Raw genomic sequence first — 15,005 nt, forward strand, 5'->3', positions numbered from 1 at the left:
CAGTAAACAACCTGTTTCTCGGCTTTATACAACCTCGCTCGCTCTTCTGTCAGACTGATTCTGGGAAACGTAGTGGGTGTGGTCAACCTGTGACTTCAGTCGAGAGTGACCAATAGAAAAGGCCTTTCGTCCTGGTGGGGAGACACCGCCCACTGATACACAGCTTCACTCGCAAACAAAACTTTTCAACTCGCAAACAAAAGAAAGCCGGTGTCTGTTTCTATAAAGTGGGGGCACTTCTGTCTCACAGTCTGTAAGTATGTTTTCATATTTAAAGGATTCGCCACTGATGATTCAAACGCCAGTTTTGAGCAGTGTAGAGTAGCGCTTGTCGTTTGTTGTTTCTCCGATCACAAATGCAGACATGGGTTTATGTTTATGCAGCACGATACGCAACACAACTCGTAAAAACATAGTATATTAAGTCATTATTATCAGTAATTATGTCCCCACTGGATGCAACAAATGATTCGTTTGTAATGAGTTTTATTGGCTTTGTCTCATCGTGCCGGGACACACGGCATCACAATATGTTAAGGGGCGTCACATTTCCGTCACACGCTTGAGGTATTCGACCAATCAGAACGCAATGGATAGCTGGCCAATCAGAGCACACCTCGCTTTTCAGAACGATGAGCTTTGTAAAAAACAACATGTTTCAAGAAAGGTGGGGCATAGAAGAGCAACAATAATATACAGTATCTGGAAAATAATGTGTCCCATCAGTTATATTCAGCTCTATACTGCCTCCTGCTGTTGTGTAGCTTAGAGCAAGGGTTTCCAAACCTGTCCCTGAGGACCCCCCGAATCGCAAAACAATTCAGGCAATTTTGCAAACTCCTTCGACCAATTCACTGACTCAAAAGAATGATAAGGAAGCAAATTATTTATTTAGATCACTATGTCTGATTTAAATATTGCTGAAATGCTCCTGGTAGAGTTTGTGAACACTCTCCACGTGTGACTGGGCCAATGAAGCTTGAGAAAACACAATCCAAACAACCTACCTTCAATTTCTTGGACCTCGATTCCTCCTTTTTTAACAGAGCGATGTTCTTCCTCTGAAATGAGAAGAAAAATTCTTAGGTTTCAATTTTTGTTATTAGAATAGACAAAATCATAGGATGAAATTTAGGGCTGGGTAGAAAATCGCGATATTTCCATATTAATCGATTATCTTTTTTACGGCAACGAAATCAATTCTCAAATCCCAAGAATCGATCAGTGAAGCCTGGTTTTAGTTAATGGATGGAACATTGAAGGGCACTTCCCATCCAATAAATCTCATTAAGCATTTCTTTTGATTGTGAACAACGTGTAGCAAAATAACAATTTAACTGCATTAAACTGCATAAAAAAAGTTTTGTATAAACACATTCTCATATTTTTATTTGAAATGTTATACTGGTATTTTCATACATTCATACATATTTTTAAACAAACAATACTTACTTGCAGATACAAACTTTATTACAGAATCTGATGCTGCGTCTCCAACAAAGACGCTCCCGTCTTCTGTAACAACAATGTCGTGTGGTAATTTAAATTCCTGAAGTGAAAAACAGAGGGAAAAGACTTCAGATATCAAATAAGAACAAGAAAGAGAATGTGCAAACAGACCCATGACAAGACATGGCCACAATAAACAATCTTGCTAATATTGGCTGTGTTTTCCCTCATTTGATCAAAACTGAGGCTAACTACAGAATCAATAAATGTAAGACATAAAGATTATCACTCTTCATCAAATCAGCAGCTTTATGAGATCAGATGTCATGAAGCCTGAGTGCTGTCTGATGACAATGAGCCTTAACCCTGAACAACAACTAACTCATAGATACATAATGATAATGGACAAGTGTTACTTTAAACTGTCTCTAATTGTTCTAAAAAACATTTACCAATAAAAGGCTTTTTTTCGCAAATATGTTGCATGAATGCATCCTTCAGCTAATCACCAATCTGTCCTTTTTTTTCATTTAAGTTTCTATGATTCATGAGCATCATGCACCGCTTTGAGCTCCACATGAAATGAGTTATGTAGGATGCATGTACAGGATCGGACTTACATCCTGCATTCATGGTCACTCTAGACACACAAATTAGCATATAATGAATCACTGTGCTTTGTAAGGTCGATGACAAATGGAGTCAGATGTGCACTTCTGGGCAGCACTGATCCTTTACTCTATAATACAACTAACACACAACTCTCAGCTCTCACATCTACTAATATGAGTGAATGCTGAGTTGTGCTCAGCAGGAGTGTGTAAACGTGAGTTAAAGCTGTTATTAGCACCTGTGTGTCTGGACTGAAGGAATCCAGGATCTCTTTGGTTGAATAATTGATAACAAATCCTTGAAGGGGGGCGGCCTGCCCATACGGAGGCTCTCCATTCACCGCATACATGAGACCACCTGAAAGAGTCAACATTAGCACTGGTTCATGTTCTGCATCAGTCAGCAAAATATCAGTATGTTTTTAACATGTGTTCACATTATAAATCAAAGGCCAAGTCAATAAACATTCACAAACTACAATCACATTTGACATAAAGTGTACCCTCATCCATTACTGAGTGACCTAACATTAGACAAAGTGCTCACAGGTAGGGGATGATATCCACACTCAAATTGATATGACATGATGATACGATACATTGACAGTGATCTGGTCTCTTCATGCATACCTTGGGCAGGCGAGTATGCAATGGCAAACACTTCTCCTCCAAACTGCTCTTTTTTGATCTCCTTCACAAACTCGCCAGTATCTGCCATGAAGCACTGAATCCGTCCGTTCTCTCGATCGGCCACACACAGCTCCCGTTTATCCGGCAGGAAGGTCAGGCTGTGTGGGATCCAGAACGGGACACGCCGTTTTCTGTCTGAGGAGCCTGAGCCATCAGCAAAGAGCAAAATGGATCACTAAATATCCAACCAGTGCTGAAACATCAACCAAGTGTTTTATCTGCCAAACTGATTCAATTCTAATCAAACTGTATCATACCTAATGTAGCTGCGATATCAAGTAAGTATCAATATCTGATAAAAACAGATTATGCAAAGTGTACCTGCTCCCCAGTGTGAGATATATTTGCCCTCTGGTGAGAATTTGAGGATCCTGGAGTTGCAGTAGCCGTCCGAGACGTAGATGTTTCCAGTAACAGGGTCCACGGTCACATCTGTAGGCTGGCAGAAGTGTTTCTTGTCACTTCCTGGTTCAAAGGCTTCTCCCAAGACCAGAAGCTGCTGATCTTGACCGTCGTTGCTCAGTTTGAACACCTATATATGGAGAAATAGATGTAGAAGCCATATGCCTTATTTTTGCTCGACCATTATGTGTTTATTAAGTTGGCTTGAGAAACTTAAACTTCTGCTTCTTCTTCTTCTTCTTCTGACCCAAAATTTTCTACTTTAACTCCTCCTAGAGCTTTAACTCTACAAACTCCAAACTCGGGTCAGACTTTCAGACTGTTTTGACTTGGTGTGCTATATCTTTTCAGACTGATTCGACTTTCAGTTTTCTAAAAATATTATATAAAAAATCATTAAAAAAAAACTATAGACTAACATTGCAGAGTACTCAAATTGAGCCAAGACTACGTTGGCCCATTAGTGCTAAGCCAAAAATTCAAATCTAAACTTCCTGAAACCCTAGACTAAATTAAACTACCATTCGATGTCTATCTATCTATCTATCTATCTATCTATCTATCTATCTATCTATCTATCTATCTATCTATCTATCTATCTATCTATCTATCTATCTATCTATCTATCTATCGTAGCAACATGCTAATCATGGTAGAAAAACATGCTAGCAAAATGCTAGGATGCTAATCATGCTATAAACATGCTAGCGACATGCTTCCATCATGTTAATCATGCTATAAACATGCTAGCAGCATCCTAGCAGCATGCTAATCATGCTAGCGACATGCTAGCAAAATGTTAATCATGCTAGCAACATGCTAGCATCATGCTAATCATGCTAACAACATGTCAGTAGCATGCTAATCATGCTATAAACATGCTAAAGACTTGTTAATCATGCTAGCAACATGTTAGTGACATGCTAGCAAAATGTTAATCATTCTAGCAACATGCTAATCATGTTATCAACATGCTAGCAACATACTAGCAACATGCTAATCATGCTAGAAAAATGCTGGCAAAATGTTAATCATGCTAGCAACATGCTAATCATGCTTGAAACATGCTTCTAACTTCTATCTATTTATCTATCTCTTTCTAAGTAATCTATCTTTCTTTCAAACTAATCTATCTATCATTCTTTCAAACAAATCTATCTATCATTCTTTTGAACTCATCTGTCATTCTTTCTAACTGATCTATCATTCTTTTTTAACATATCTTTCCTTCTAACTAATCTATCTATCTATTATTATTTCTTTTAAACTAATCTATCATTCTTTTTAACTAACATATCTTTCTTTCTAACTAATCTATCTATCTATTATTATTTCTTTTAAACTGATCTATCATTCTTTCTTTCAAACTAATCTATCATTCTTTATTTTGAAATAATCTATCATTCTTTCTTTTAAAATAATCTATCTATCATTCTTTCTTTTGAACTAATCTATCATTCTTTCTAATATCTTTCATTCAACTAATCTATCGATCTTACTTTACTTTAAACTTCGAACTACTTTAAACTAGTAACTTCTTCAAACTTTCTGGTCAGTTTTTCTCAAGCCAACTTAAAGTTTGTCTCAACAAACTTTTTTTTCTAGTTTTAATTGTATTGTTTATCACAGATACATTTAATTTGCAATTCACCTTTTCAGGAGTCTTATTTTTCCTGGAACTGTAATTAAAATCATGATGACATTGCTGTACGAGTTCTTCCAAAGTTGAGGCAGAATTTGAACAATACAGCTGAACGATACAAAGTGTGATTTGATAGATATTGAAAGTGCCACAACTTCTATTGTGTTACCAAAACAAGCTGCTATGTATTTGCAGATTAAGAGGGCTTGAGTTTACGCTGGACCAGTTTAAACAGCCATACAATACACTTTTAGAGATTATTTCCCTATTAATGTAAGTAGACTGACTCAAGTGCAGAAAGAGTCATGAGTTTCTTGATTTGAGTGTCTTTACCTGATGAAGTGCTACATCGGTCAGCCAGTAATTATCGTCCTTGTCAGTAGTTATTCCATGCGGCATATAGAACCTGTTCAAACAACCATTTCATTAACAACAAGCACAATGAATCAAAGATAGGAAACATAGCAAACAGCAGTACCTTTTCTAAACTGCTACTCAAACACTTTCAATAGAATCTTTCTAGAGGGCAAATGCAGCTTCATTAATTAAAAATGGGAAATTTCCAGTCTGTAAATTGCATTGGGGAATTCCACATGAACATGAACTGTAGACACGGTGCAAAAACACTCTGATGGACTTACTTATTTCTTCCTGAGGCTTTGAGCACTTTTCCTTTGACTGGATCCACCACCATGATGGTGGACTGCTGGATGGGACCCAGATCCTTCTGCTGATAGATGCCATTAATGAAGGAGCTGCAGCAGAAAATGACTTCATTAGACCATAACAACATATCCTGTATTTAGAGGAGCAGTTCACCCAAAAATAAAAGCCTGTCATGATTTCCTTAGCCTCTTGTTGTTTCAAACCTATATGAATAACTTTCTACTTCTACTCTTTCTATTATCTTCATTAGTTTTCTAAGGATGAACAAAAGTGTTATGGGTTTGAATGATTGAAACAAATTATGGTAAATGGTAAATGGACTGCATTTATATAGCGCTTTCAACAGACCACATGGCCATCCAAAGCGCTTTACAATTTGCCTCACATTCACCCATCCACTCACTCATTCACACACCGACGGCGGTGTCTGCCATACAAGGCGCCATCCAGCTCGTCGGGAGCAGCTGGGGTTAGGTGTCTTGCTCAAGGACACCTCGACACTTGGTCAGGTGGAGCCGGGGATCGAACCACCAACCTTCCGGTTTGTAGACAACCTACATGAACCACTGAGCCACTGCCGCCCTAAGTTTAAATTATGACAGTTTTTTGAGTGAACTATCCATTTCAACTACAGTACACAACGTTAGACAACATTTAGACAATGACAACTTCATGAGCAAAAAGTCAGTGTTCATTGGATGTCTAGATAGAGCTCAATTCTACATCAGTTAATCACTTCAAACTTCATCACCTGCACAAATGACTTTTTTCAGAGCCTCTGGATGAGAATGCGTATATGTATGGAGCGGGTTTATAAACCATAACGTACTTAATTCCCCATATGTGATCTCCTCTGTGGAAGATGATAAGGTCACCGTTAGAGTTGAGAGCCAAACCAGACACCTGTCCCAGCTGCAGATCTGCCCCGGGCCAGTCTGACACCTCCACCAGATGAGCACCTGCACACACACAAACCACAGGTTAACACATGTTAACACATGTTGCCCCTTGGTAATGTTATTAGAAAATACGGGATTAGTTTCCACTGTTATGCTGATGATACTCAACTATATATCTCAATGAGACAAGATGAAACTTCTAAATTATCTAAGCTAACAGAGTGTTATAACAATAATTTTCTCCTATTAAATTCGGATAAGACAGAGATATTAATTATTGGACCAAAAAACACTACACAGGATCTTGTAGATAACAATCTGCAACTAGACGGATGTACTGTTACTTCCTCTACAGTCAGAAATCTGGGTGTTATATTAGACAGCAACTTGACTTTTGAAAACCATATTTCCAATGTTACAAAAACTGCATTCTTCCATCTTAGAAACATTGCCAAGCTATGAAACATGTTATCTGTTTCTGATGCAGAAAAGCTAGTTCATGTATTCATGACCTATAGACTGGACGATTGTAATGCACTTCTAGGTGGTTGTCCTGCTTCTTCAATAAACAAGCTACAGGTAGTCCAAAATGCATGATCATATTACCCCAATTTTACATTCTCTGCACTGGCTACCTATTACAGTAATTTTCGTATCAGTTACAAATTATCATTACTTACCTATAAGGCCCTAAATGGTTTAGCTCCTGCATACCTAACCATACTTATACCACGTTACAACCCATCACGCACCCTAAGGTCACAAAACGCTGGACTTTTGGTCGTTCCTAGGATAGCAAAGTCCACTAAAGGAGGTAGAGCTTTCTCACATTTGGCTCCCAAACTCTGGAATAGCCTTCCTGATAATGTTCGGGGTTCAGACACACTCTCTCTGTTTAAATCTAGATTAAAAACACTTTGACCATTGACATCCCGTGAAACTAGGATTTACACATGCTTCTTCAGTCTCAAACCCCTGAGAGGATCTAAGATGATGCCAACCCTGAAACAACAATCACAACTACCAAAAAAATGATATAAATTTGATTGCAAAATATACTATTTGCTGTCATTGGTGTTCATCATCTATTTGATTACTTCCTTAATTGATTAACTGATTAACTGACAGTACCACGGATAAGCTACTACTAAATATATTGTAGAAACTTAATTTGAATTTGAATTGAACTTCTGTTTATCAAGTTAGGTGAGCTCTATGTATGTGTGTTTATCAATGATTATGTGTGAACAGAAGCCTAAATTAAATCATTTGTCATATAAATCGATCGTGTCTCTTCAGAAGACTTGGACTACATTACTCAATTCACATGGATTACTTCTACGATCTCTTTATCTACTTTATGTAGAGTCAATGTTTTAGTGTAATAAACTTCCAGGGAAGTGACAGAAATCTCTTAGGAAGTTTATATCCTCACTTGTGCTTGAAGATGAACTAAACTAATCCATATTAAAATACGTGTTGATGTCAAGATGCACTTTAAGGTTGGGATACATTTCAAATTAGTTTTAAGTTTAATATTTATTTATATATTTTGCAAAAAAAGCTGAACACATTCTGAACACAGCCAAAGATGTCAATGATACAATACGCTGTGAATAAATCAAGTTGTTCAGGTATTATATCTGGTTCAGATAAGATTCAAATGACGGCACATGTGCTCTGATGAATGACACTCTTTCATTATAATAGCCTCCAAAGCATGAAGTTATAGACACATTCAACACATCCTAAATAAAACTGATTCATGAAATGTATATGGCTTGTTTATGAATGAGGGCAAGAGCAATGACAAACTATGCAACATCAATGCAAGATTATCAATCTACAGTACATTCATTCTGTGCATTCACTAAAGAACAACACCAAACACATGCATATAAAAGGAAACACTGTTTGCATTATATATTTCCATCACTCTCTGGCCCATTCCAACAGAAACAGAAAATTGATAAGAAATATCACACCGACATAAGTATTCAGCCCCTTTGCCACGGCACTCTTAATTACATCCAATTTCTCTGGATCATCTCCACTGATTATGCACATTGACTGGATCTGAAAAACCCAAGTGTGCTTCTCAAAGCTGCATCCTATTAAAGCTGTGTCCTTCCTAGTCCAGTCATGCATTGAAAATATTATGTTGGGGCAAATTTTTATTAAAGCAATACAGTGAAAGACAACCAACCATCTGTGGTCTTAACACAACACAAGAAAACAATGCATTCATCTCCGAAAACACTTTTTAGGGCAAGCTCAGACTCATTTTTCTTTTTTTGTGAATTGGAATATGTACAATGGATTGTGGGTGTTTAAGGACAGGAGGATTTATAGATATGCCATTAAAATGTGCCAGATGAAGGTTGTGAAACAAAGGCTTCAAACTGAGATGGTTTACGACGGCGCTTGTTGATGTGATTGCTGAAATATGCAGTGTTACTAGGATGAAGCCTTCCAACTTAGAAACAGCCCAAGTCATGAGGTCACAGGAACTGCCTGCAGACCTCAGAGACGGACTGTGATGTGCACACATGAAACTCAGCTGCACTGACAGTTTCCAAGAGCACAGTGGCCTCCATAACTCTTCATGTAAAAGGAGTAAGTTGGTACAACTAATCCTGAGCAGTTGGTAAGAAAACCTGATGGTCATTCTTGTTGAGCTCCAGTGATCATGTGTGGAGATATGAGAAACTGCATAAGGACAACCTACACTGCGACACTCTACTGATCTGGGCTTTATGGCAGAGAAGACAAAACTCCTCTTTCTCTTCAAAACCAAATATCCTGATGAGTCATCTTGCTCGCAGGGGGGACTGAGTTTGGTTTGTCCCAAGGTTTATCTCTATTTCTGTCGCCGATGAGGTTTTGATTCTTGCCACTGTTGCCTTTGCCTTGCCAAGTTGGGGACACAATTTCTGGCAACATTGTTGACTTTATTGCACAGACAATATTTGAAGAAAGCTGAACTAAGTTAGCAACTTTGTTGATTGCAATACAATTTCCCATTGACAACCAACCAAGTTGCTAACTGGTTAGCAACCATGCTTTTGGGAAACGCACCCCTGGTCAATGGGATCAACGATGATCTGACTTTAAACTGACTGTTTTCTTTTGCATTACCAGAACACGTTTTTCCTGTTTGACACAGTAAATCTGCATTGACACAATCTGTATAGTATAAAGCTTGATATAAATAAAGGTGACTTGACTTAAAAGCTTTCAATGCATCTTGAAGTGTATTCTACAGTCATTCTCAAGTTGCACATGAGGGAATTATTAACACCACATGGTATAATATTACACAATAAGCAAACACTCTCTGCAACCCAAAGCATGAATGATAAATGTAGCACTGAGATGGGTGGAAACAGGCTTTAAATGGAAAACAAATGGATATGAGCGAGACAAACTCATTGTTGGCCTATGTGTTAAAAGCTCAGTGTCCACACAACACTTGACAGAGATACTTGATATGTCCTTGTTTTGTGTTGGGGTAAAATATGAGGCGGAAACCCACCTTGTTGGTCCATCTGAGCCGCCCCTGTGGCCGGCTGTCTGGCGGGTACCGTCCTGCTCCTCGAGGGGCTGACAGTGGACTCTAACTGGTGAAACTTGTGCACTCTGTCCCTCACCAGAATTGCATCCGCTTTTGTTTTGTAGCCTAAACGTGGCCAGCCCAGTTCTTTTTTTTGCATTATGCTATCAATCTCTGCCATCAGACGTTTCTGGGCTCGGGCCGCCTTTGCAGAGTTGTACTTATGCATGTGGACAACGTTCTCCCTCTCCCCCAGCAGTTTAGAGAGAAGGGAATAGAGGTCACCTGCACAGGAAGAAACAGAGGAGGAGAAGCGGAAAGACAAAAGAGGAATGGTGGCGTGAATAGAAAAAGTGAAAGAACCATTGGAGATGAAGAAAGGAGGTTATGCTGGTGGTGTTACATGTATTGGATAGACTGGTGGTGCTTATTTTTGCTTTGGAGATTGTATGACAGGACCGGTGAGATCTCATGCAAATGGCAGGCTGTGCAACATATACAGCCTTTTATTTCAGACAGTGCATCTATTCTGGAAAATAAAAAGGCTGTGCATCATTTATCAAGCCTCAAAAGGTTATATCCGGGCTTTCAACTTATGTAATCACATCTGCAGGTATCATTTTAATACCCATTTCCAAACCTTTTATACCCTTAAGACCTGTCACTTCAATCACAAATGTGATACATTAGAATGATGCATTACAAAATGATGATACATGTTCATGCACGTATTCCACTGGCTATTATTTGGTTAAATCCCCCATCACAATGGTTACATCTGAATAAACAATTCCAGAGAACTCCTGTTTCACACTGCAAGCGTGAACAAAGCATAAGATGCACGTTCCCAGTAAAGTTATATGCATAAAATATACAGTCGGCCCTATCACTACACTACATTTCACTGTAAGAGAGACCAAACGATGACTAGAATATTACTCCTTTCTATGACAATTTGTCAAGATAAAGTATGTTTTTGAGGATCTGGGGCACTGGGGAGAGAAGGCACATCATTTCATACCAAACACAACCCTGAGACTCCATGACTCATGTTACTATGCCTATATCAAATTATGATTAAATGGCTTCATTACTGAATGGAAGTGTTAGGGCCAGATGATTGCTATTTTAAGGAGCTCAAAATAGACTGCGCTCAACCCTGGTCTAAAGTCAATGGTGCATTTTTTTTTTTGTTATTTAAAGAGCGCATTGGTAGAAAATGCGCCTCTGGACAGGTCCACAGTGTGCGTTAACTTTGCTTATTACACACAGACTGTTTTTCCATCGATGGGGGGGGGGGGTGAAATGCAGGTTTTCACTCAATATCCTGTTAATCTTGAGTACCTATAGAGTAGTACTGCATCCTTCATAACTCCAAAAAGTCTTTAGTTTTATTATATTCATAAGAGAAAGATAGTCTGTACCGATTTTTCCTGGAAAAACACGAGCGCCTGGAGGCGTGACGTGTGGGCGGAGCTAAAGAATCACGAGCGTGAGTAAGCTTTTGCGTCGAGAGCGTTTGGAAACTGTGACATTACCATGAGAAAAAAAACATCATCCAAAACAAACCATGGCTAACAGTCAGATTCAGTGTATATTTATGATCCAGAATCAGATCCCGAGGCTGAAATTGAAAAATTGATTGCAGCAGCAGCAACGACATCTCTATGTGGTATGTACTGAAACTGTATATATTTGCTTAGCGGGTTTGGAAAATGACTAAGTTCAACTTTATGTCGTCTTTTTAAATTTTTTTAAGCTGTACATGTGGAAAGTGCAGTTTGATGACAACATCGCATGTTGTTTACTTGATGTGCTTACGCGCCGATAGCTAAGTTAACAAAACAGAGATATTTGAAGCAGTTTTACTCACCGCCTGCGGTTCCAACACACGATCGTGACCCTTTTTCGTTAGGACTGCATTATCCTTAAGAAATAAACGATGTGCAAATCCGGCGTCAAACTGGGCCTTGTTTGTTTTTTTTGGTAATCTGTGCAGGGTTGTCTTGCCCTGGCAACCAAAAACACACTCCTTTTGTGACATTTCCCGACGCTCTCGCTCTGATCAGTGAAGTCTGTTGTGCTCTTAGTGCTGTGCTATACGGGAGCTCGTGCGCTTAAGTGCCCTCAGGACCCATATAAGGAAATTCTGCTCCTTCTAACGTCACACAGAGACATACTCGAAAAAAACTTTCCGAAACTTGTGACAAACCGGAAGTAGTATTTTTGGAACAGAAATACTCCTTCAAACGTACAACTTAATTTTTGAAACTTTGTCCATGTTTAGCATGGGAATCCAACTCTTTAACAGTGTAAAAAACTCAGTATGCATGAAATAGCATTTCAAGCCCCCTTTAAAATAGCAAAAGTGGATATGTACACGGCCTGAGTGTACCTTTACACTGTGTGTTTAGATCGTTAAAATAGGGCCCATAGACTTCAACTTGATGATTAATAGAATATTACTGCACATTCTAGTAATCTATTTTAAGATTTAAGAGATGTGTCAATTTTTATTTTTAATTTAAAGACTAATTAGGTCTCCCATGGAAATTTGCAGAGCTGACAACTGTTTGTGGGAGATGGGATAACATTTTGTTAAAATAGCTTGAAGAACTGATCACTAGAATCTCAAAGATCTGCAGATGAAAGAGTCTTTTGTAAAATAAATCATTTCTTCAAATATTGTCTGTGCAATCAAGTCAACAATGTTGCCAGAAATTGTGTCCCCAACTAGGCAAGGCAAAGGCAACAGTGGCAAGAATCAAAACCTCATCGGCGACAGAAATAGAGAAAAACCTTGGGACAAACCAGACTCAGTCCCCCCTGCGAGCAAGATGGCTCATCAGGATAGTTTTTCATTAATGCAGGGATATCTCTGAGATGTACCAGCGAACTCATCGCAGGTTAGAGATGGTTAAATGCTGTAGGTCATGATATATATTTTTTTATATTTCCCCTGTGGTCAAGCTATGCTAATATTTTCCCACAAAACAGTCATAGCTTAACAATAATCAACCCTGTCTTTGATGATGAGAATGAAACATCTGGTTTCATTCACATTCAAGGTGTTTTCAAATCTGTTGATAAAGGGCTAAACACTTTGAATACAGTCTTATGTTGAATTGTGGTGGATCAGTAATGAACTGCACCTGGCTCCCGGTGAAAAACACCTAGAGTTTGAGATTTGGTGATAATATATATATATATATTATATGGAATATATATTTAATGGAATAACTTTAATCCATTAAAACCATTAGATAATGGTATCATGTAGTGAGTTTTTGGAAAATATTACATTAGGATTTAATGGTTTTAAGAAAAAAGCCACCAACAGAAGGCGACCAATTACCAGCAGAGACCAACAGGCACCATTACAGTTTCCATTATAACCAGTAAAACCATTACAAATTATGTTATGGTTTCTATTTATTTATTTATTTTTTCTTTGGGGGATTGAAATAAATGTATGATTGTATGAACTAAAATAGAAACCTGAAAAGGGAAGAGTCAAAAGTACCAATTATTATAATAATTTAAACAATTAGGTTATTATTAGACAATTCTTATATTAAAATAGATAAATATATATTAGTTTCTTAATTGTTTAGACTTGCATTCGATTTTTTTTCGATCCACTGGTTCACATTTAAAAATATGTACTAGCAAAAATTGCAGACGGGCTTATTGAAAAAGCAAATTAGTTTTCTGCCAAAAGTGTGACTTTCAGAAGTGCAGAAATGTAGGCTAGCAGTTTCCCCTCAACCAGAACAAAGCCTCCGCCTGACTCTGAAACATGCAGCGCTCAAGTTTATTCAGTGAAATCATAGCATTTCTAAGTTTAATCTACATACTAATCTATATTGCAATTTTTGTCTTTCTGTCCCTAAATTTAAGACCTCTAATAATTAAGACATTATGTATCATTTTAGAGTTTACATGGCCTTAAATTACAACGTTTTAACTGAAGACTTTTTAAGCCCCCGCGGAAACCCTAAGAACATCGGTCAGTGCATTTCTGTCATGCTTTCAATTCACATAAGTAGCCTTTCCCCTTGGTAGAAATATAATCTGTTAACCACCTTGACTGGAAAATCATGTTTTCATGGTCAGTTTTTCATTTATTATTTGCTAATGTTAGTGAATGTGCAAGACCTACTACAAGTAAATTAATATGGGAAGCAGCTGGAAACTAGCGACCTCTCCTGGTTGGAGATATTAAACTGAAAGCAATCTTTACATGACTTACATTTCAAATATTTTAAAATTGATCATCCGAGTCTAAAACGACCCAGCGGGCCGTATACAGCAGTTTCGGTTTCTTATAAGCACAGACTTCTCCAGAAAAATCTGAAAGTTGCGGTGTTATTTTACAAGCAGACAGATGAAAGAAAACTAGTTTTTTCATGTCATGACCCATTTATAACAAAACTTTGAAAAAAAAAAAAAAAGTCTATGTACATAAGTTTATTTTCACTGGCAGCTGTGTGAAGGGTTTATCAGTTTATCAAGCCTTATGCCACTCGAAACCTGTATGATTTATTATTTTTTATTTCCATGGAATACAGAAAGAAGAAATTGTGCAGAATTTCATTTTCCACATAAGGAAAGAAAACGAAGATGTTCTTAAAATCTGAATGAGACCCAAACAAAAGAAAAAAATGTGACAGCAGTGTGAGAGCTCTGTCAGAAGAAAATATTTTCAGTAAATTATTTTTGCATTATTATTAATTTTTTTTTGTACAGTGTATTTTATTATATTATGTTTTTTTTTTGTTTGTTTACTATATTATATTTTGTATTGGCAAATTATTTTGATATTGTACATTTAGTAAACTGCACTTCAGACTGATGATGCAGTGATGCAGTGATACACTGCTTGTGTTTTTATGTGTTTGTCCTCTCTGGAGTATTCAGTGTATGAAAAGAGCGACAGATCTCTCATCTGACACACTCATGTCTTGGAGCCTCTATTCATGAGTTGTACTACAGCTCTACTATCAACCCATTGTGTATTTCACATTAAATGAATGTCATTCAGCCGCTGTGTCAGTCAGATGGGATTTGTAATGGTATTCCAGCAGTAATTG

At 37.7% G+C, this 15,005-nt stretch overlaps 1 protein-coding gene across 2 annotated transcripts in view; it reads right to left on the bottom strand.

Annotated features, from left to right (window-relative positions):
* LOC113053993 (peptidyl-glycine alpha-amidating monooxygenase B-like) overlaps window positions 1-15,005 on the bottom strand; it is a 34,987-nt gene that overhangs the window by 4,589 nt on the left and 15,393 nt on the right. The window contains exons 15-23 of one of the 2 annotated variants that reach the window (XM_026219190.1): window positions 9,895-10,197; window positions 6,290-6,419; window positions 5,436-5,549; window positions 5,128-5,200; window positions 3,072-3,282; window positions 2,691-2,894; window positions 2,300-2,418; window positions 1,453-1,549; window positions 1,008-1,061 (exon numbers count right to left, since the gene is read on the bottom strand). In XM_026219190.1, coding sequence (XP_026074975.1) covers window positions 1,008-1,061; window positions 1,453-1,549; window positions 2,300-2,418; window positions 2,691-2,894; window positions 3,072-3,282; window positions 5,128-5,200; window positions 5,436-5,549; window positions 6,290-6,419; window positions 9,895-10,197 — 1,305 coding nt within the window. The remainder of the gene's footprint in view (window positions 1-1,007; window positions 1,062-1,452; window positions 1,550-2,299; window positions 2,419-2,690; window positions 2,895-3,071; window positions 3,283-5,127; window positions 5,201-5,435; window positions 5,550-6,289; window positions 6,420-9,894; window positions 10,198-15,005) is intronic. The other variant, XM_026219191.1, reaches the window with a different exon arrangement.

The sequence above is a fragment of the Carassius auratus genome, chromosome 35 (assembly GCF_003368295.1).
Source record: "Carassius auratus strain Wakin chromosome 35, ASM336829v1, whole genome shotgun sequence".
In the NCBI taxonomy this organism is placed as follows: Eukaryota; Metazoa; Chordata; class Actinopteri; order Cypriniformes; family Cyprinidae; genus Carassius; species Carassius auratus.